This window comes from Ahaetulla prasina, chromosome 5 (genome assembly GCF_028640845.1).
Source record: "Ahaetulla prasina isolate Xishuangbanna chromosome 5, ASM2864084v1, whole genome shotgun sequence".
NCBI lineage: Eukaryota > Metazoa > Chordata > Lepidosauria > Squamata > Colubridae > Ahaetulla > Ahaetulla prasina.
This window is the reverse complement of record NC_080543.1, coordinates 1,370,669-1,390,535: the sequence shown is the minus strand read 5'-3', so window position 1 is coordinate 1,390,535 and position 19,867 is coordinate 1,370,669. Positions and strand designations below refer to the sequence as shown.

Sequence of the window (19,867 nt, the reverse complement as noted above, 5' to 3'; positions counted from 1 at the left end):
GTCGGCGTCTGGGAGAAGTGCCACGCCAAGGGGGCGTCGCCCAGCCCCACCCGCAAGCAGGGCGCGGAGGTGGGCCATAGCGCCTCGGTGCACAGCGCCGTCTTGCCGCTGCCGGGGCTGCCAGTGACCAGAACCCCCCCCCCCTTCTAAGCTCAGTGCCAGCCGGCCCAGCGCCCACTCGCGCCCGTAGAAGGGCTTGCCCCGCAGGTGGCTCCCGGAGGGCTCCATGCGGGCAGAAGAACCTCACCTGCGGCGAGCGGGGCTCCGCGCGACCCCCGGAGAAGCAACCCCGACCCCGACCCGCCTCCCCACGGCGCCAATCCGCGGCCCCCGGGCGCCCCTCGCCCGGCCGACCCGGCGCGGCTCAGGGAGGCGGCCAGGTGGGGCTCGCGGGGGGCGCGCCGAGCGAGCGACAGCGGATGCTGATTCATCCGCCCAGCCCCCGAGCTGGCCAGCTTCCCGGCGGGCCAGTAACCCCCTCCTGCCTGAAGGCCGCGCGATCCTCGCCCTGCGGGAGTCTTCGGGAGTGCAGCGACCGGGAGCCGGGCTTGCCCTGGGGCGGCGGCGGCGGCGGCCAGCGCATGGAGCCCGGCGTTGCTGGCCTCTCGCATGCCCAGAGCGCCGCGCCGCCCCGCCCCACGCCGCCAGCCAGGCGGGCGCGGACGGGAAGCCGGCGGGCGGCGGGCGGCGGGCAGGAAGCCGGCGGGCGGGAGAAGCAGCGCAGCCCGGGCATCTTCGGAAGGCGGCGCAGGAGCCCAGCGGCCGGCGAACTGCACGCCCAGCTCCGGGTCAGGATTGCCCCATCGCCGGGAGGCCGAAGGGCACGCGTCAGGGAGGCCGGCGTCCGGAGCTCGGGGCGGGGAGGGGGGGGCAACGCCTGGTGCCGACCCTGTCACACCTGCGCGGCGGCGGCGCGGCGTTCCCGGCTCAGCTCAGGCTGCGGCCGGACTTGGGTCCCTGCGGCGCTCCGGATCGCTGGCCGCCGAAAGAGACGCGGCCGCTCAGGCCGGAGGGTCTCCAAAGGGGAGCAAGGCGGCCTGATCGCGGCAGGACTTCAGGTAGTACCGCCCCCCAACCCCCGTGCTTCTGGGCATTTGCTAGGGTTCCTGGGTGTGGTTGTGGCCATGGGTCCCCTCTCGGCTCCGGGGAGAACCCCCCCATGATCAGAGGGTCATTTGTGGGTCAGTAGAGCAACTCTAAAGAGGTGGATCCCCTCTGTTGAATCTCTCCCATGTGGAACAAAGCTATCGCTGACTGCAGCCCCCACCCCAGCCTCCCTCCCATTCCTCTTGGCAAGTTTTAGTTCTTAATCAGCAGCTGGTTGCTTTTATGCATGCATTCATGGTTCCTGAAAGTAACTTGTAAGCCACAATTTCCCCCTTTCCCAGTATCTAACATTCATTTTGTCTGCCTTGTCCCAATAGAGCAGGGTTAGACGTCCCACAAGCCTAAAGACAGCTTTTTAAATCTGGATGTAGCAGACTGAAGTCTTTGGGGTAGCTTGTCTCGGCCCTGAGACAACCTTCCTTCCTCCTGCAGAGAAGAGGCCCTGCACCCACCTGAGAGGCTGCTGCCCCTCTTGGGTCTCTGGAGCGTCTGCTTTAGGGAAAGGCCATGGGGAGGGTCTCTGGGTTGCTGACCTGCCCATACCCAGCCCCCCCCCCCCCGCCTCCCCCCTCCCGGTTTTTCAGGGCTTGGAGAATCTGTGCTGAATCAGCAGAAGAGTTTCTAACTACAGGTAGTCTTCGACTTATAACCACAATTGAGCCCAATACTTCTATTGTTGAGATGGTTGTTAAGCAAATTTTCCCCCATTTTAAGACTTTTCCTGCCACCGTCGTTAAGTGAATCACTGCAGCTGTTATGCTAGTAACATGGTTGTTAAGTGAATCTGGCTTCCCCATTGACTTTGTTTGATAGGGGGTCGCGAAAGGGGATCATGTGACCCAAGAACACTGCAACCGTCATAAATACGAGTTGGTTGCCAAGCGTCTGAATTTTGATCATGTGACCATGGGGATCTTGCAACGGTCATAAGTGTGAAAAAATGATCCTAAGCCCCTTTTTTTCAGTGCCGTTGTAACTTTGAATGGTCGCTAATGAACTGTCATAAACAGAGGACTCCAATTCCAGCCAGCTCAGTTTGTACCAAAAGTGCATGAGCATTTTTGGGCAAATGTGTTTATTCTGGTCAGAAGCTTCCATGGCTCAGTGAACGCCTCGCTTCTCCCACGGCTTCCCTCCAAGCGGAGACGGACGGCTGTGCCTAGAAGTAGGTGATGGGGTCATCCTTGGTCTTGTCCACCTGGAAGCTGGAGAGTTCAACCTGTCCGCCTTGAACTGGCAGGGCCTGGAAGATCCTCAGGTGGACGTAATCCTTCTCTTTGTCACCGCATCGCATCTGTGGGGGGTGGGGGAGCAGCAGGACATGGACCTCAGGCGCATCGCCCCTTCAATCTGGGTGGGCTTCATCAGGACAAGGACAAGGGCCCAACAGGCAGTGTGACGGAGTAACTACAGCTACTTCTTGGGAGGGTTCCAGGAGCGAATTCTGGGTCAGACTAAGCAGCCACAGATCAGGCCTTCTTCTCCGGCCTGATTCCTCCAAAGGGTGAAGATCCCTCCCATCCTTTCCAATGCTGCCGAAGACCCCACTGGCTCCTGAGGTTCAGACAGGCCTTTCCCAGCCCAGCTGGCAGGGTTGGGTCAGAGATCTAATAGCCGATGTGGCTAAAATCCAAAGCAGAAGACCTTCCTCCTTGCAACTCTTCTAGCATTAAAGAACCTTTCCAAGCCAGAAGCTTTTGCAAAGAGGGGCTGCTGAGGGGAGAGAATGGCTTGGAGGAAGGTCATCGGCTCCAGCAGGTCCAGGAGGCCCTCAAGGAAAGACCAGAAGAGCCCAAGGCTGCTGCTATCCGAGTTGGCGCTGAAACCCCCCCCCAATGACTCAGTGGGGTGCGTTGGCAGAAGAGGTTAAAGAAAACAAGCAGACATTGGAGGGAAGCAAGGTGGGCAGGTGCAGGTGCCACATCAACAACTGGGGTGGTATCTTTTGAGGGCAGCCTTTGTGAAGCGGAGAGAAAAACCTCACAGATGGCCGGTAAGGGGCTGATTCCCCCCCTCCCCGCTTGGGATTGGGTGCATCCTGTGGTTCAGCCACTGACCTTGATAAAGTAATTCTTGCCAGCGACCACCTGGGCACAGTACAAAATGGCCTCGTAGGTGGCAAACCTCTTGTTCGTCGCATCCTCCAGCTTGTCTTTCACCTGGTGGCAGAAGGGACCCGGTCAAGGCAATGAGGCAGCAAGAGGGGCCCTTTGGGGGGATGCCAGGAGGGGCCGTGCCACCTCACAGCTTCTTCTTCTTTTTTTTTTTAGTAAAAAAGTTTTATTTCCATTTTCCAACAGCCTATTCAATATACAGTCTCTTATTCAACATTAGTCATTAACTTTCATTTGTTACTTATTCGGACCTGCCCAGCTACCACTTCCTTCCTTAACAAACCTTTCCTCCTCCCTTCTCTACTTTCTTCTACTTTCTTCATCCTTCCTCTCCTTCGCTTTTCTACTTCCTCTCCTCCTTCCCCACTCTTCTCTTCCACCCTTTCTAACCCTCTCTCTTTCCCCTTTCTTCTTCCTCTCCTTTCCCCCTCTTCTACCTCTCTCTTTCCTACCTATTTTCTTCCTTCACTCTCTCCTCTCCTTTCCATTCCTTCTGAAATGGCAGCTGAGCAGCCCGATTTCATTTCAAATTATTTCTATTTCTTAATTACATATCTTCAGTCATTCCTTTACATTGATCCTTCATCTCCCCCTCTCCCCTTCCTCCCTCCCCTCCCACCCCGAGACTTCCCAGAACAAAGTACAGGGTATAAGATTAACAATCATAAATTAAAATACAACATAAGTCATAATCCATAGTCACTCCTCTCTCTAAGACCTTAACTCCCCTTCCAGAAACCAAAAAGTACATTCTTCTTCCAGTCCATTATATATCAGTCCATTCCACTCACAGCTTCTTGCTGGCCTGGCCAGACGATGGGGACTTGAGGGGTGCTTTGGGGCTCCTCGATCAGGCTTCTGGGGCATCTCCTGGCAAAGCAGGGAAGGGAACCTGACGAAGTCCTTGGGATGAGTTATTGACTGGATGACCTACCTGGTTAGCAATGCCTTGGATTTCAGCAGTGGCTGGTTCCGGAGGAGAAAGTCCCCCAATATTCATGGTGCTCAAGTTCTTGGAGAAGCAGCTGGCAGACTGGGTGGGTATCCGACTGAGGAGCCTCTGGGGGCAGCCCAGACCTTGGGCAGTCTTTTATGGCTAGTCCAGGGAGCTGCCTGCTGCTGTCATGTGAGGCCATCCATGCATCTGGCCAGAGCAGTTCCATCCGTGGCCCTGCCCTCCTGGGTGACGGAAGGAGGAGAACCAGCCCAAGTCTGTCAGGACCCTTTCGCAATGGGGACGGGTGGGGCTGGGTGCTAGAGAGTGAGTCGGTGCCTGCCAGAGCAGAGGTTGACAGGAAAGCAGCTGATCTCTGGTGAAGTTGGGCTCCTGGAACCCCACCTGGCTCCTGTTCCATTTGCCATGGCCAAACCCTCCCTCCTGGTTCATCCTCAACTGGAGCAAAAATGTGGCTTCTCCCGCATCTCTCTCTGCTCCAGGCCTCCGTCTCCACCCCCACCCCCGTGGCAGCTGGTAGAGGCCTTTGGTGGCATCTTGCACCTCTCTGAGCTTAGATGTTTTCTTGCAGACATTTCATGACCCAACTAGGGAACACCATCAATGCTAGAAGGGAGGAGGCTTGCAGAGTGAAGGAGAAGGAGAAAAGGAGGAAGAGGAGAGGAGGAGGAGGACTGTGGGGTCCTTGGTTGTTTCTGAGTTTGATTGTTTTCTTGCAGATGTTTTATAACCCAACAAGGTAACATCATCAGTGCTAGAAAAGAGGGATTTGCTCTCATTTTATAAACAAGTGTGGGTGGGAATGGTTTTGGGGGTTCCTTGAGTAAGCTGTTGTTTACCGTTAGCTTGTTTGTCTGAGCTGGTAATTCCTTGATTGGTGTGTTGTTGGCTTATTGATTGTTGTTCTACTACTAATCTTGGTATTAAAAAGAGGGTGGTCTTCACAATTTTTCCTTTTGGGAATTATAACGGATTGTACAGGGATTGAGACTAAATTGATTTTGAATTTAATAACAGCAGCAAGACTGTTGATTGGACAATACTGGAAGAAAGAAGAGGTACCTACAATAGAAGAATGGATACTGAAAGTCATTAATTTGGCTGAGATGGCTAAAATCTCAGCTTTTTTAAAAGACAATACGCAGGAAAGATATTTAATTGAATGGAAAAAATGGATTGATTATCTACAAAACAGATATCAGATTAAGAAATATCAGATTGCCTTTGAATAATTAGAAAGTTATTTTATGTAATGGGGAGGGGGTTGGGAGATGAAAAGCTTTGGATGTGGTTATTTGGATTGGAAGGGAAAATTTTATTCTATGTTTGGTTTATGTATAACAATACCTTGTGATTGACCGGGAAGCCTGGGGGAAGGGTTTTGGGAGGGAGGGGGAAAAAAGGGGGAAAATGTTTTTGTTTTTTAAAACTCTTTCAATAAAAAATAAAAAAAAAGAGGGTGGTCTTTTTGCTTCCTTTTTTTTTTTTTTTGCTTTTTGATTGTCTCTTTTGAATGACCTGTAGCTGTTGTATATCTCTATGTGCCTGTTGATAGTAGATGTGTCTGAATGCCAGGCTTCGAGGAATTCTCTAGCTTGGTCTAGGATGCTCACAGTTTCCCAGTTGAAGCTATGTTCAGTCTGTCCATATGACCAAAACACCTCCTTACCAGCAATCAACAATATTGGCCTTAAGCACTGGATTAATGTCCAAACCGCTGACAGGTCAGTGCCTGGAGGATGAAAGAGGTTGGGTTTGTGCCGGGTCATTGAATTTTTTCATGGAAGACCGATGACTTATGTAGCGTGCTCTACACGGTTCCAAATCTTCCTGGATGTTCCAATGGCAGAAACTGAGATAAGGAGGGAGAGAAGAAGCTGAAAATGAGGGAAAGAGAGTTGAGAGGGACAAAATTAAGGAACTTCTTTCCTTTGTGTTTCTGTTTTTGGGTTTTGTAATATTTTGTAAATATTACTTTCACTTGTATATGTCATTAGATCATTTTGGTTTATTGGCAAAAGCGCATAAGTCTGCAGAATAAGCTCCCTCATGTATTGAAGTGCTGGCAGTGGATATGTCTGGATCAGGGGTGAAATGTAAATTTTTTTACTACCAGTTCTGTGGGCGTGGCTTGGTGGCGGGGGTAATGTGACTGGGTGGGCGTGGCCAACTGGTTTTTTTGAAACTTTTAAAAGCATTTTTAAAAAATGCTTGGAAAGGGTTCTGACGATCCCAGGTGAGTTGCCTGATCACCAGAACCCTTTAAAAGCTTTTTTTTACAGCCTCTTCAGCCGAAGAGCTTATAGAAAAGGTTCTGACAATTCCGGCTGAGCCGCGCGATCATCAGAGGCTTTTTTAAAAAGAAAAAAGCCAAAGAAAAAATGTTTTTAAAAGTAAAAAAAATAAAGCCTCTGATGATCGCGCGGCTCAGCTGGGCATGCAGGGAGGGGAAGGGGGGAAGGGATTTTTGGTACTGGTTCTCTGAACCACCCGCTGCCATCGCTACCGGATCGGGTGATCCAGTCCAAACCGGGAACATTTCACCCCTGGTGTGGATCTCTGCCTTTCCTGCCCCCCAAGTGCTCAGCCTGTGTTCAGAGAGCAGGGGTGTGTGTCCTCCTGAGGGCCCCTAGTTCTGAGCTGAATGGGTGGGTGATTCAAGGCAGCTTCTGCAGCAACAGCTGTCTGAGTCTTCATGGCTGATGCAAACCTAACTGCTGTCTTTGACGAAGTGACTAAATTAGTGGATCAGCAAAATTCTGTCGACATAGCAAACTTAGACTTCAGTGAAGCATTTGACAAAGTAGACCACAACTTCTTACTTTTTGGTAAGCTAGAAAAATGTGGGAAGACATCACCACCACCAGACGAGTTCATAACTGGCTTATGAACCATGTGTAGTCCTCAGTGAAGCGACATCTATATGGATGGAAATCAGGGGCACTTCAAGGGTCTGTTTTGGGCCCAGTGGTCTTCAACATCTTCATAAATGATTTAGATGAGGGAATGGGAGGCGAATTCATCAAATTTGCAGATGCCACCAAGCTGGTAGGAATAGTCAACATTCCAGAAGACAGGCTTAAGATACAGAAGGATCTTGACAGACTTGAACACTGGGCCTTATCCAACAAAATACAATTCAGTGGTGAAATGATGTCAATGTTCCAGAAAACCCTTCCTGCAGAAAAGACTCCAAAGCCAACATCTTTCAAAGTTCTTTTACTAGCATGGGAAAAGTGGCACAGTTGGATGAAAACCGAAACGGGGGATTCTGGTTCCTCCCTCAATAATACAAACCCCAAAATCTCCACCGTCATGACCGCTCTGCCGGTCACATGCTCCAATCCTCAACCGTCCCATGTCGAAGCATCACTCCAGCCACTCCTCCTCCAGATGCAAACCCAGCCTGACCTTGACTGCCAGGAAGAATGTTGTTTTGTCTAATCATCCCTTGTACTACCACCCTCCTCCCCTCTTTTCCCCCAGAGGAGAAAGTGGCAGCGTGTGGAAGCCTTCGGCCTAGTATGGCTTCCAAAGCTGACATAAAGTTTTACACCTAGGCAAGAAAAACGAAATGTATATGTGTAGAGTAGGTGGTACCTGGCTCAATAGTTTCCTGACTTCCAGTGGGCCCAGAAGGCCCGTTTTTTGCCCTCCCCAGGCTCCAGAGGCTTTCTTGGAGCCTGGGGAGAGCGAAAACGCCTCCCCCCCCCCGAGGCTCTCTGGTGGCCAAAAATGCCCTCCCAGAGTCTCTGCGCAAGCCCGGTACTTACCTGGCATCCAGAACAGGCCACGTGGAGACTCCTGGGAAGAGAGAGGTAGCTGAAAATGAGCTGGCTGGCACGCGCATGCGCGCTGCAGCTGAGCTAGGGCAATGGCTCACGTGCCCACAGATACGGCTCTGCAAGCCACCTGTGGCACGCCTCCCATAGGGTTGCCATCACAAGTATAGGCTCTTATGTACCGCTCCATAGTGCTTTACAGCACTCTTTGAGTGGTTTGCAAATGTCAGCCTGTTGCCCCCAACAACCTGGGTTCTCATTTGATCCAGGATGGAAGGATGGAAGGTTGAGTTAACCTTGAGCTGTTCAGGATCAAACTCCTGGCAATGGAAAGAGTTAGCCTGCAATATTGCATTTTAACCAGTGCACTACCATGCAACCATAGCTCCACAACTTCTGGAGGCAAACCAACTGGCTTGCCTCTACAGTAGAAGTTGTGGAGGTTTCATCACTGGAGGTTTTCAAGAAAAGACTGGACAGCCATTTGTCTGGAATGATATAGGGTCTCCTGCTTAAGGAGAGGACTGGTTTAGAAGGCCTCCAAGGTCTCTTCCAAATCTCTTATTCTGTTATGGCTGGGGTCCTGCAACTTCTCTGCAGCGATGGGTTTCCTCTTCATTTAGTCTTTTATTTCTATGAAGGGGGGGATTCACCATTTTACTTTCCTCCATTGCTGTGTTATATGGACTGCTGCCCGCCACAGCGTCCTTCTGCCTTTCTCTAGCAGTGCTGCTACTAAGAGGCTGGGGGCCTCTTTCTGCCGACGGCTCCTCCAGCTTTTCCCTTTTCCTCCTTCAGCCTGACTGGCAACCTGGGGCGGCAGGAGGATGGGGCAGACTCAGAAAAGAGCCCTCCTGCACACCTGTCACAGCGGGCCAAGTCTGCCAGTTGTAGCACCCACCGAACACCAGCCTGCCCCAGCCATGTGGGAACTGGGGCAAAGGGGGAGGATGGTCCAGCATGGCCCAGCCCTGGAGCCAAGGAAGCAACTGCGAAGGAAGAAGCAGGAGGAGGGCAGGTGGAGACACCTAGCATGCTGCAACCAAGAGGTGGCTCCCCACTCGAGAGTTTTTCCACAGGCCTCGAGACAAGGGGAGAGTTAGACCTTTTAATTCAGAAGTGTGAACACAATGCAGGTGGCATCCCTGAAGCTTGGGCTGCTCAGACCATCCCAGACACGTGTCAAAGCTTGCTTTGAAAAACTGCAGTGATGGCGCCTCGTAACTCCAGGAGGCAGGAGGTCCCACTGCTTGGTAGCTCTCACAGGATGTCCCTCCTTACTCCATATTTGGTTTCTTCTTCATAAATGTTCAACCATACTTCCTGTGGGAGCCCTACAGAGTAAATTTTCTTGCCTTCAGCATTGCTGGTTGGGGAATTCTGGAAGTTGCCAAGGTTGGACATCCCTGCTTTAGGTTCATCACCCACAATTCTTTTAACCATTCCTCCTGGGACTGAGTCTCCAAGCCCTCTGCCATCTTTGTCACGTCTTCCTGTACTGTGTACTCGGTACCTTTTTTCTACGGTGGTGAATAGAATTGGACACAGTAGTTCAGATGTGGCCTGAGCTAGTGCAGCATAGAGTGGACCTATCATTCTCTGTGAGTTCGGTACCATGTTGATGCAGCCCAGTCTATGGTCTATCAAGACACCCAGATCCTTTGTGCCAGTACTACTTTTTAAAAATAGTAATTAAAAAAAGTAGTGCTGGCAAGAAGGATCTGGGTCTTCTTTGAGACTTCTTGGGACCCAGAAATGGACTCCAGGATCAGCCAGGCCAGCTAAGCACAGGGGCAGCTGCATACTAGAGTGCTCCAACACAACATCTGCATACCTGCAGAGCTGTGTTCTCTCCTAGGCAATGGGAGTCCTGGATTCTGCACCAAAGGCATGTTAAATGCCTGGAAAAATCTTACAGGAACACGCTCTGCTCCATCCTCGACATCTTTTGGCAAGACCGTGCCAACAGTCTGGAGGTCTTGGATCACGTGGAGTCCACTGTCTGGTTATCAGAGGGCAGATAAGGTGGCGGGGGAGCTTATCAGAATGGACACAATTCCGCCTTGCCAGTTGCTCCATAGTGCAATGGAGTCTGGGAAGAGCTCAAGGTTGGGAAAGAAACCCTCGCTGCTGTGACCTTCAGCCAAGTGAGCCAGAAGATGTGGCTGCTGACAGAAGCTGCTGGTGAGCCCTATGGATTCCCCCCCCCCCCAGTGTCAGCAGAGGGAGCCCATTGCAGATTTTGGCTGGCAGGATCCAGGAGATGAGCCTTGTGTGCCGTGGCTCCCACCCTCCTGACGATTCATAAGAGCTGGTTCTGCCAGATGCCTTGGGGACCTAATTACCTAGAGATGGCTGGCTGATTAAAACCAAATCCCCACCACCACCACTCCTGTGTGTCCGGCTCCTTCCTTTGCCATCTTGTGTTAATGCTTTCATGTGTCTATGATTTTATCCGCTGTGTTCAATGATAGCTTTCATGTTTTTTGAAATGTTTTTGCGTTTTTATGCTGTAAGCTGCCCAGAATAGTTGGATAAGAGATGGGCGGGAAATAAATTTCCTGAATAAATAAATAAATAAATAAGCCTCCGTGGCTTTGAGGACAGTCTCCTCCAAAAACAAAGAAAACCGTGAATGGTGAGGCAGATTCGGTGCTCTGGGCAAAGCCACTTCCGTGTCTATTGATGGACTGTCCGGCAGCGCCTCTTCTTTGGACCCAGCTACTTATTTTTTTAAAATTAATTAATTAATTTAATTTGTCAAGCATGTATGAGAAAGCAAGTATAAGTATGAACAGGAATGGAGTGAGGTCCACGGTAGACAGTTTAAGGTTAAAGTTTTGTGGGTTTGAGGATGTAACAACAAAGTCAGTGTCGTGTCCCACTCCTCCGCTGACGGCCGGGTCAGGGAAATCCGAATCAGGCTTGCCTCTGCAGCTCTGCCCAAAGTCCTAGCAAAGTCCTCAGAGCAGGCAGGAGACCAGTAAGTGACTTCAGCAAGATAAGTTCGACTTTTGCCTGACTCAGAGACTGCCAGAAAGCAGATCCTTTATATAGGCCATGGGGTGTGGCTCCATGACTCAGCACTCATTAAGGCCTGCCCCTCCCTTCCTTCTGTTGCCTCCGCCTATCCAGTCTTCTGATGCGAGGGTCACTCCAATCAGCAGCTGTTGGAAATAAACCCTCCTCAGGCTCACCTGCTGTGGAGGAGGGGGAGGGGTCTAGCTGCTCCGTTTGCCTGGGCATGGAGTCAGGGCTGGGGCAGGGAGGTGCTCTTTCTTCTGCAGTTTGTGTGGGCATGGAGCCAGGACTTGGGCCGGGAGGCATACATTCCTCAGTGTTCGGGAGCAGGTAAGAAGGCCCCGGCTGCTCTGAGGGCGGGCAAGACACAACAGTCAGGTAATGAGTTCCAGGCGTTGACCACTCTGTTGCTGAAGTTGTATTTTCTCTAATCGAGTTTGGAGCGGTTTACTTTGAATTTGCATCTATTGTTTGTCTGTGTATTGTTGAGGTTGAAGCTGAAGTAGTCATTGACAGGCAGGACGTTGTAGCAGACAATTTTGTGTATTAAGCTTAGGTCAGACTGTGGGCGGCATAGTTCTAGGTTATCCAGGTCCAGAATTTCAAGCCTGGTGGCATGAAGTATTTTGTTGTGTGCAGAGGAGTGGAGGACTCTTCTCGTGAAATACCTCTGGACTCGCTCAATTGTATTAATGTCCGATATACAGTGTGGATTCCAGGCAGACGAGCTGTATCCGAGAACTGGTCTAGCAAAGGTTTTGTATAGGTTTTCTGGTTTGCAGTACAATGTTATCCGAGAAGAAGCTTTGCAAAATTAGGTTAACAACTCTTAATGCCTTTTTGGCAATGCTGTTACAGTGGCTCTGGGTCTTAGATCTTTTGAAATGAGTACTCCTAAGTCCTCGATAGAGTGAGGGTCATCTATGAGGTCGTATCCACCCAGTTTGTCTTTAGTGTTCTGATTTTGTTGCCAATGAGTAAGAGCATTTGCTGGTTGAGATTTGAAGTTGCCAATTGTTCAACCGTTCTGACACATAGTCAGAATGTCATACTTCCCTTTTCCTAGATCTCCTCCTAGTTCTGCTGTCCTTGGCATGGGATCTGCCATGAACTGTGAGGAGGTGAGGGATGAAGGGGTGAATGCTTTGGGAAATTAAGGGGCTGAACCTGGAGCCGCACACCAAACCACGCTTGGACTGACCGCTAGGAAAACATCCTGCCTGAACCTGACTGATTACACTGGGGGGAGCAATGAGAGGCAGTTAAGGGATGGGGAAGTATAACTTGGGATTTTGGTGCACCTCTTAGGAGTGAAGCACAAGCAGGCATAAAGTTTATGATAAAAATTAGCAATGATTTAATTTCCTCAGATCCACACAAAATATAACTTCTCCATCTGGTTTTGGGACCAAGATAATGGGCAGTGCCCTCAGTATAAGTTGGCTGTGTCCTTATTCAGCCAGCCGCCATTGCCTGCAGCTCTTGGTTTATTGCAGGTGACTCAGCACAAGACTAGGAAAGCCTCAGTGGTGAAGGGGGAAATTCTAGAATATTCTCCAGATGCTGCAGGTCCTGCTGCTGGAGAGGAGACCACCCGGTTAATATGGGGTGGAGTGGAGGCCCAACCAGCCTGTCAAGCCCAGAGACCCCAGCCCGGGATGTGGGGAGGGAAGGGTGGGGAGGGAAGGGAAGGGTGGGGAGGGAGCCCTGAGTGGCCTGTGAGAAATGCTGGGGAGGCCAAGGGGACAGACAGTTTTGGACCGAGGGAGATTCAGGTGCTGGACAGGGGAATCTTGAGAAGTCCAGTCTTCGTTTGGGAGAAAACATCCAGGTATTCCAGGTTGAGTGGTTGGGAGAAGGAGAGAAGAAGATGGAACAAAGCAGAAAGTGAAGGAAAGAGACGTGAGAGGGAGAAATTGAAGTAGAACTGAGAAGGAGCATGAAGATTTCTCAAACTATTTGCTTCTGTACATTTGAGGCTTTTGTAAATAATACTTTCACTTGTATATATCATTAGATCACACACTTCATTGGCAAAAGTATCTTAGTTCCCAGCATAAGGACCCCCATTTGTGCTGGCGGTATGTGTGTGTCAGGATCAGCCCCACACCGAAGGATGGGACTGACCTGTCTATGGAGCTTCTCACTCCTCCAAGTTCTGGTTGTCCCAACGGAGCCTTTTCAAAAGGCAACGGGACTTTCTTTGTTTTTTCCTTGAAAATGTTTCAGTTCTCATCCAATAACTTCTTGAGAACCAATGAAGCTTCTTGGATCAGGAGTGAAACTTTTTCAAGAGGAAAAAAAAAGGAAAGTCCAGTTGCCTTTGGGAAGGCCTTCTCCTTTCCCCCTTGACCATCTCCTGGGGTGCTGCTTAGCAGATACAGAGGGGACTTGGCCCAGGATCTTGGGGTTTCCTGCAAAGCAAGAAGAGTCCCCTCATCATGTTGCTGCAAAATTTGGGCTGGCCGGAAGAGAGAGCTAAAAACAAGCCAGGAATCCCACCCAGAAGTCCTCCGGATCATTTGCTGGCCATGGACTTCCATCTAGCAACCTTTCTTTGGCCAAGGGCCCTGATCCTGCTGGGGTTGCGATTGATGCCCTGGGACGCTGAGGAAAGACACCCCTGTGCTGTCTCACGGGAGTGTCAGAAGAATAATTGGGGGTTCCAACTCGAGCCCAGGTTGTTCAAGAACCAATCAAAATGAAGTCCAGACTGCTGTGAGGAAAGGGGCGTGATTCATCCCCCAAAGCAAAGAGGTTTCCCTACGAGAAAGCGATGTGCAAAAGGGCTGTTTGGTGTGTGTGTGTGTGTCCTTGGTATGGTTCTTGGGTGATGCTTGAGAGGGGTGGGTATGTGTACGTGTTGATCTGGAGAAGAGATTGATTAAATCAAGTGAGGTAGATTGGATCTCTGTTTGAACTGTGAGTGTTATAATTATGTTTACATTGTGTTAACTGAGCTTTGTCTGTTTGCTTGTGTGGGTTCACAATTCACAGTGTTTAATTCTTGTTTGCTGTAAGTTTAAAGGATTTCAGAGGCTGTTAATCAGTAACTTTTTGGGGGACATGGGTTAGTCAGCCTGATTTCCTATACAATGTTTCTAACAGTTATATACATTTGTAAGTTCTTCCCATGGAGGAGGACAAACATGTTAGGGCTGTCCAGGCTCGGGCATCCAGGAGCGTCTCCTGCCAACGTCGGGCCTTTTGGAGCCAAAGAGAATCCTTTGGTGCCACCTGAGGCTGGCACAGGAGCCTCTGGGACTCCCCAAGGGGCTGGATGGAGCAGGGAAATGAAGCAAAGAAATCTTCCTTTCAGACAGCTTTTGGCAGAAAAAGATAAAACCTCTGGCCAAGGATTGGGTTCAGGCTTTTGGCTTCTTTTCTGTGTTTATTTATTTCCCGCCACTGGTTTTGGATTAGCAGCTGTGTGTCTAAGCCAGAGATTCATCTCCTGGCCTCTGTTAACAGGAACTCTCCATTCGTGGTGAAACAGCGCCATCTGCTGCTCTGTCTACAGAACTTCATTTTCCCTACTTTTCTAAACTCCCCCCCACCTTTTTTTAATTCAGCTGGACCCCAGGATGTGGGCCCTATTTTCAATACTAAATGTTGGGATTCTCATATTTAAAATGGGAAAAAATGTTTTTGTTCCTTTTTAAAAATAATGCTCAGGGGGTTTTTTTGAATCACGTGTCAGTGAGATGGCTAGTGAATGAATTTAGTACAGGTAGTCTTTGCCTTACAACAGTTCATTTAGTGACAATTCCAAGTTACAATGGCGCTGAAAAAAGGGACTTATGACCGTTTTTCAGACTTGCGACCGTTGCAGCATCCCCATGGTGAGATGCTTGGCAGCTGATTCATATTTATGATGATTGTGTCAGAATCGTGCAATCCCCTTTTGTGATCTTGTGACAAGCAGAGTCAATGGAGAAGCCAGATTGACTTAATAACCCTGCTGTTCATTTAATAACTGCAGTAGTTCACTTAACAACTGTGGCAAGAAAGGTCATAAAACGGGGCAAAACTCACTTAACAAATGTCTCACTTAAGAACAGAAATGTTGGGCTCAATTGTGATTGTAAGTCAAGGACTAGCTGTAATAGCAATAGCACTTAGATTTATATTCCACCTCATAGTGCTTTATATCCCTCTCTGAGAGGTTTACAACTGTCTATCTAGACCCGTTCCAGTCCGGCTTTCGGCCCGGATACAGCACGGAGACGGCTTTGGTCGCGTTGGTTGATGATCTCTGGTGGGCCAGGGATAGGGGTTATTCCTCTGCCTTGGTCCTATTAAACCTCTCAGCGGCTTTTGATACCATCGACCATGGTATCCTGCTGCACCGGTTGGAGGGATTGGGAGTGGGAGGCACCGTTTATTGGTGGTTCTCCTCCTATCTCTCTGATCGGTCGCAGACGGTGTTGGCAGGGGGGCAGAGATCGACCCCGAGGCACCTCACTTGTGGGGTGCCGCAGGGGTCGATTCTCTTGCCTCTCCTGTTCAACATCTATATGAAGCCGCTGGGTGAGATCATCAGTGGTTTTGGGGTGAGGTACCAACTGTACGCTGATGATACTCAGCTGTACTTTTCCACCCCGGGCCACCCCAATGAAGCTATCGAAATGCTGTCCCGGTGTTTGGAAGCCGTACGGGTCTGGATGGGGAGAAACAGGCTCAAGCTCAATCCCTCCAAGACGGAGTGGCTGTGGATGCCGGCATCCCGATTCAGTCAGCTGCAGCCGCGGCTGACTGTTGGGGGCGAGTCATTGGCCCCAATGGAAAGGGTGCGCAACTTGGGCGTTCTCCTGGATGGACGGCTGTCTTTTGAAGACCATTTGACGGCCGTCTCCAGGAGGGCTTTTTACCAGGTTCGCCTGGTCCGCCAGTTGCGCCCCTTCCTAGACCGGGATGCCCTATGCACGGTCACTCATGCTCTCGTGACATCTCGCTTGGATTACTGCAGTGCTCTCTACATGGGGCTCCCCTTGAAGAGCATCCGGAGGCTTAGTTCAGAATGCAGCTGCGCGGGTGATAGAGGGAGCCCCTCGTGGCTCCCATGTGACACCACTCCTGCGCAGGCTGCACTGGCTACCTGTGGCCTTTCGGGTGCGCTTCAAGGTATTGGTTACTATCTTTAAAGCACTCCATGGCATAGGGCTGGGTTACTTACGGGAAAGTCTACTGCCACCGATTGCCTCCCACCGACCCGCTCTCACAGAGAGGGACTCCTTAGGGTGCCGTCCGCCAGGCAGTGCTGACTGGCAATACCCAGGGGAAGGGCCTTTTCTGTGGGGGCTCCCACCCTCTGGAATGAACTTCCCCCAGGACTCTGCCAACTTCCTGACCTTCGAACCTTTCGCCGCGAGCTTAAGACACACCTATTTATCTATGCAGGACTGGCCTAGAATTTTAATTTTAAATTTTGCTTTTAAATGGGGTTTTTATTATCTTAATCATAATTTTAAATCTGGCCTAATTCAATAAGTTTTTTAAATACTGCTTTTATTTTGTATTTATTCTTGTGTTTTTATCAGGCTGTAAACCGCCCTGAGTCCTTCGGGAGATAGGGCGGTATAAAAATTTGATTAAATAAATAAATAAATAAATACAATGTTGAGGCCTTATTTGCCTTTTGCCCCCAACAATTGGGATCTTCGTTCGACCGACCTTGGAAGGACAGAAGGCTGAGTCAACCTGTAGCCGGTTAGGATCAAACTGCTAGCAGCTGGCAGAGTTTGCCTGCAATGCTGCACTCTAACCACTGTGTCATTTATTACATAAATAAATACATACTTGTGCTTCACTTATGTTAATAAGGTAAAGAAATTACTGTAAAAAGGGAGGATGGAGAACAACTTGTGACCTTGTGGCATTAACTTTTGTTTAATGCAGCATAAAACCCACCCATGGACATTATGGGGGTGGGATCACACAGACTTTGAGAGGGAGCTGTCTGTATCCTTCCTTCTGCAGAACAAAGCTTGTTTTGCAATCACCTTGATGTGTTCAGTTTGGATAAAGGGCATGGACCCTGTGTTGAGCTGGGACAAGAGTCCATAAAAGTCCTTCATCCTGAAGATTGATTTGGGTCTATTATATTGTTTCTCCTTTCCCTCCCTCCCTCCCTCCCTCTCTCTCTCCCTGTCTCCCTTCCTCTTTCTCTCTTTCTCTCCCCTCTTTCTCCCCCCTCTTCTACAGCAATACTGATAGAAGAGAATATTTGTAGCTCAGGGTTGAACTGTGGGGTCCTTGATGCTCTCTGAGCTTGGTGGTTTTCTTGCAGACATTTCTTGACCCAACTAGGGAACATCATCAGTGCTAAAAAGTTTGCTCTTCTTTCCATACTAGTGGCTTCCCCTGCTAATGTTGTTGGGAATGTGGTTGGTGCTTCCTGGTTTTGCTGTTAGCTTATTTGTCTGAACTGGTAGTTTTGGCTAAACGCTAGAGAATCCTGGCAGTCAAACAAATCAGCCAGATGAAATCAGGCACATAGCGATAGCAACATCTACAAACCATTAAAAAAACAACAATGAAAAAAGCCCAAAAGGAAGCAAAAAGACCAAAACACCTCATCAGCAATCAATACCCAGGTGAGCAGAGGGTAACACCAAGACTAACATTACACCAACTATCAATAAGTAAACAATACTGGAATCAATTCAGACAAATAATCAAACAGTAAACATCAGCCTCTTCAAGGAACTCTCAAGAACACCCGCAGCAACACTGACAGGGCAAGTCACTAGTATATAAAAAAGGGCAAACCCCACTCCCTTCTGGCCCTGAGGATGTTACCTCATTGGGTCATGAAATACCTGCAAGGAAACCACCCAGCTCAGAGAGCACCAAGTATCTACACCAGTATTCCACTGTTGATAAACTAAGTGTTTGATGAGACAGATACCATGTTGAGCAAGACAGCAACAATCAGCCATGGCCACAAAACCAACACAAGCAGACCTTGGTCAGATTCCTGAGTCCAGAGTCCCTTTTTGCAAGAGATTTAGCAGCTTGCTAACTGGAGGATACAGTTCTTGCACAATCATTGAACTGAACCCTTACTAACAGGGAGAAGTCAAGAATGGGAGGGGGCTCCTTGCAGCTGGAAGGAACCTTCAGCCCCCATTGCGAAGTCTGTGCCTGGAACTTGCATGAGGAGGACCTGCTCTTGCTCTAGGTGAGCTCCACTCTCACCTTTCAACGGGACCTCCCTCGATCCCAGATCTAAAACTGTAGGCTTCCTCTTAGGGCAGGAGCTGTGGAGCCCATCCCAAGAACTACATAAAACAATCCAGCCAAAGTTCAATTTTTTATTTGCTTCTGCCCAATCAACGGAATCTTGCCAGACTAAACCCTTGCTAATCCCAAATCACTGGATATATCCTAGGAGATTCTAGGTAGAGGCTATTTTGACTCTCTTCCTCTGTCTCCAATCCAGCTCTGAGCTATTCTGCCTCTTGTGTGCCCCCCACCCCTCCCTAGCATTTGCTTCCTTGGAAACTGCTGCTTCACTGTAGTCCATCACACCAGCTCCCCCTTCTCAGGCATCATTCACCACAGTTACTCTTGCTTCATATTTACTGCAAATATTTTCTGTTTTGAATTGGCTTGAGTTCTGCTACTATTTTGCCCGTGTGGACTCTTTGGGCAGCTGAGTTTCCTTAAGCAGCCAGGGCCAGAGTCTTACATCCCTGTGTTCAATTCCCTCAGTTAATGTCTGTGACAAAGCCATAGCAGATTAGTGGGTGTCACTCCCTCTGGAGGGAACCACCCGAAGCTTCGGCCTCACTTCCCATCCACTAGTTGAAGGCAACTCTTCTACACGATGACTTCTAAATGATGGAGAAGTCATTTCACGGAATGTCTCCCAACGGGACGCCCTTGAGAAAGAATTCGGAGCACCCGTGTCCGTATCTCCTTGGTCCTCACTCCATAGATGACCGGGTTGAGCATCGGGGGCAGAATGACATAAAGGTTGGTATTGAGGATGTGGGCAAAATAAAATAAAATAATTAAACTTTCTTTCCTAAAGGATTGAAGAAAAACACATTCGGTGAATATGATCCAATGTGTGGTTCTAAAGGTTCTCAATCTTTAAAAAGACAAAGGAAAAAAAGTAAAATCTAAAATGATTAAGAAGGTGGGGTTTGAGCAAATTTTGATTTCCAGAAGGCTACGTTGAGGGCTATGAACCCTGCAACTCCCAGCTGTTTGCAAGCTGACAGCAAAAAATGTTGGTTTCTGCCATCTACTCACAGAAAACAGTTGTGCAGAGTTTATATGGGCAATCTGAAGATATCTCCTTTCTCCAGAGAGATTTTGGCAGCCCAGATCCAGCATCCAGCTGCTGTTTTCAGCTATAATGTCTCCCACAGTCTGTGGGAATGTCAATTTTCCATTTATTCACTGGACTGGAAATATTTTGGTGGGGCCCAACTACAGTTGCTTCACTGACCCTTCCTCCTGTTCTGATCTGAGAGGAACAAGACCCATCTGGATTTGACATAAGCCTTTGAATGGAGCCAGAAAAGAGTAAACGGTGCAGCAACAGATGGGATCGCAAAAAGAAAATAATAAAATTCAGTTAAAAAAAAAATCCTTAACCACATGCCCTTGCTTCTTGTGAGCGATAAGAAAGACCTTTTCTGTGTAAAATGAGGCTAATTGAAATATTCTTCCCAGATACTCCAAATATTCCTGTCAAGGCTACAGAAGGAATGGCCCAGGAGTCGCCCAGGATGCTGAGATGGGTGACATACAAATTTTATAATAAATAAATAAATAAATAAAAAAAACACTCAGGAAGGCTTCTTGGACTCTGTGAACAAAGGCCCCTTTTTCTTAAATGTTGTTGGCGATACTCTAAAATCAATGCTTCTCTG

General features: G+C 49.3%; 2 protein-coding genes and 1 pseudogene across 2 annotated transcripts in view; 2 read left to right on the top strand and 1 right to left on the bottom strand.

Moving 5' to 3' along the window:
- Positions 1 to 220: 220 nt before the first annotated feature.
- LOC131199467 (uncharacterized) overlaps positions 221 to 19,867 on the top strand; it is a 41,518-nt gene continuing 21,871 nt past the window's right edge. The window contains exon 1 of the mRNA XM_058185261.1: positions 221 to 1,058. Within this exon, the coding sequence (XP_058041244.1) occupies positions 227 to 1,058 (832 nt within the window). The 5' untranslated portion in view covers positions 221 to 226. The remainder of the gene's footprint in view (positions 1,059 to 19,867) is intronic.
- On the bottom strand, positions 919 to 5,476 carry LOC131199496 (leukocyte cysteine proteinase inhibitor 1-like). Its single transcript, XM_058185320.1, has 3 exons — positions 4,156 to 5,476; positions 3,165 to 3,266; positions 919 to 2,401 (listed from the first exon to the last, which is right to left on the bottom strand). Exons 1-3 carry the CDS (start codon positions 4,219 to 4,221, stop codon positions 2,267 to 2,269), a joined length of 303 nt encoding a protein of 100 aa, XP_058041303.1. The 5' UTR covers positions 4,222 to 5,476; the 3' UTR covers positions 919 to 2,266.
- Positions 950 to 19,867, top strand: part of LOC131199346 (olfactory receptor 52K1-like) — a 46,047-nt pseudogene continuing 27,129 nt past the window's right edge.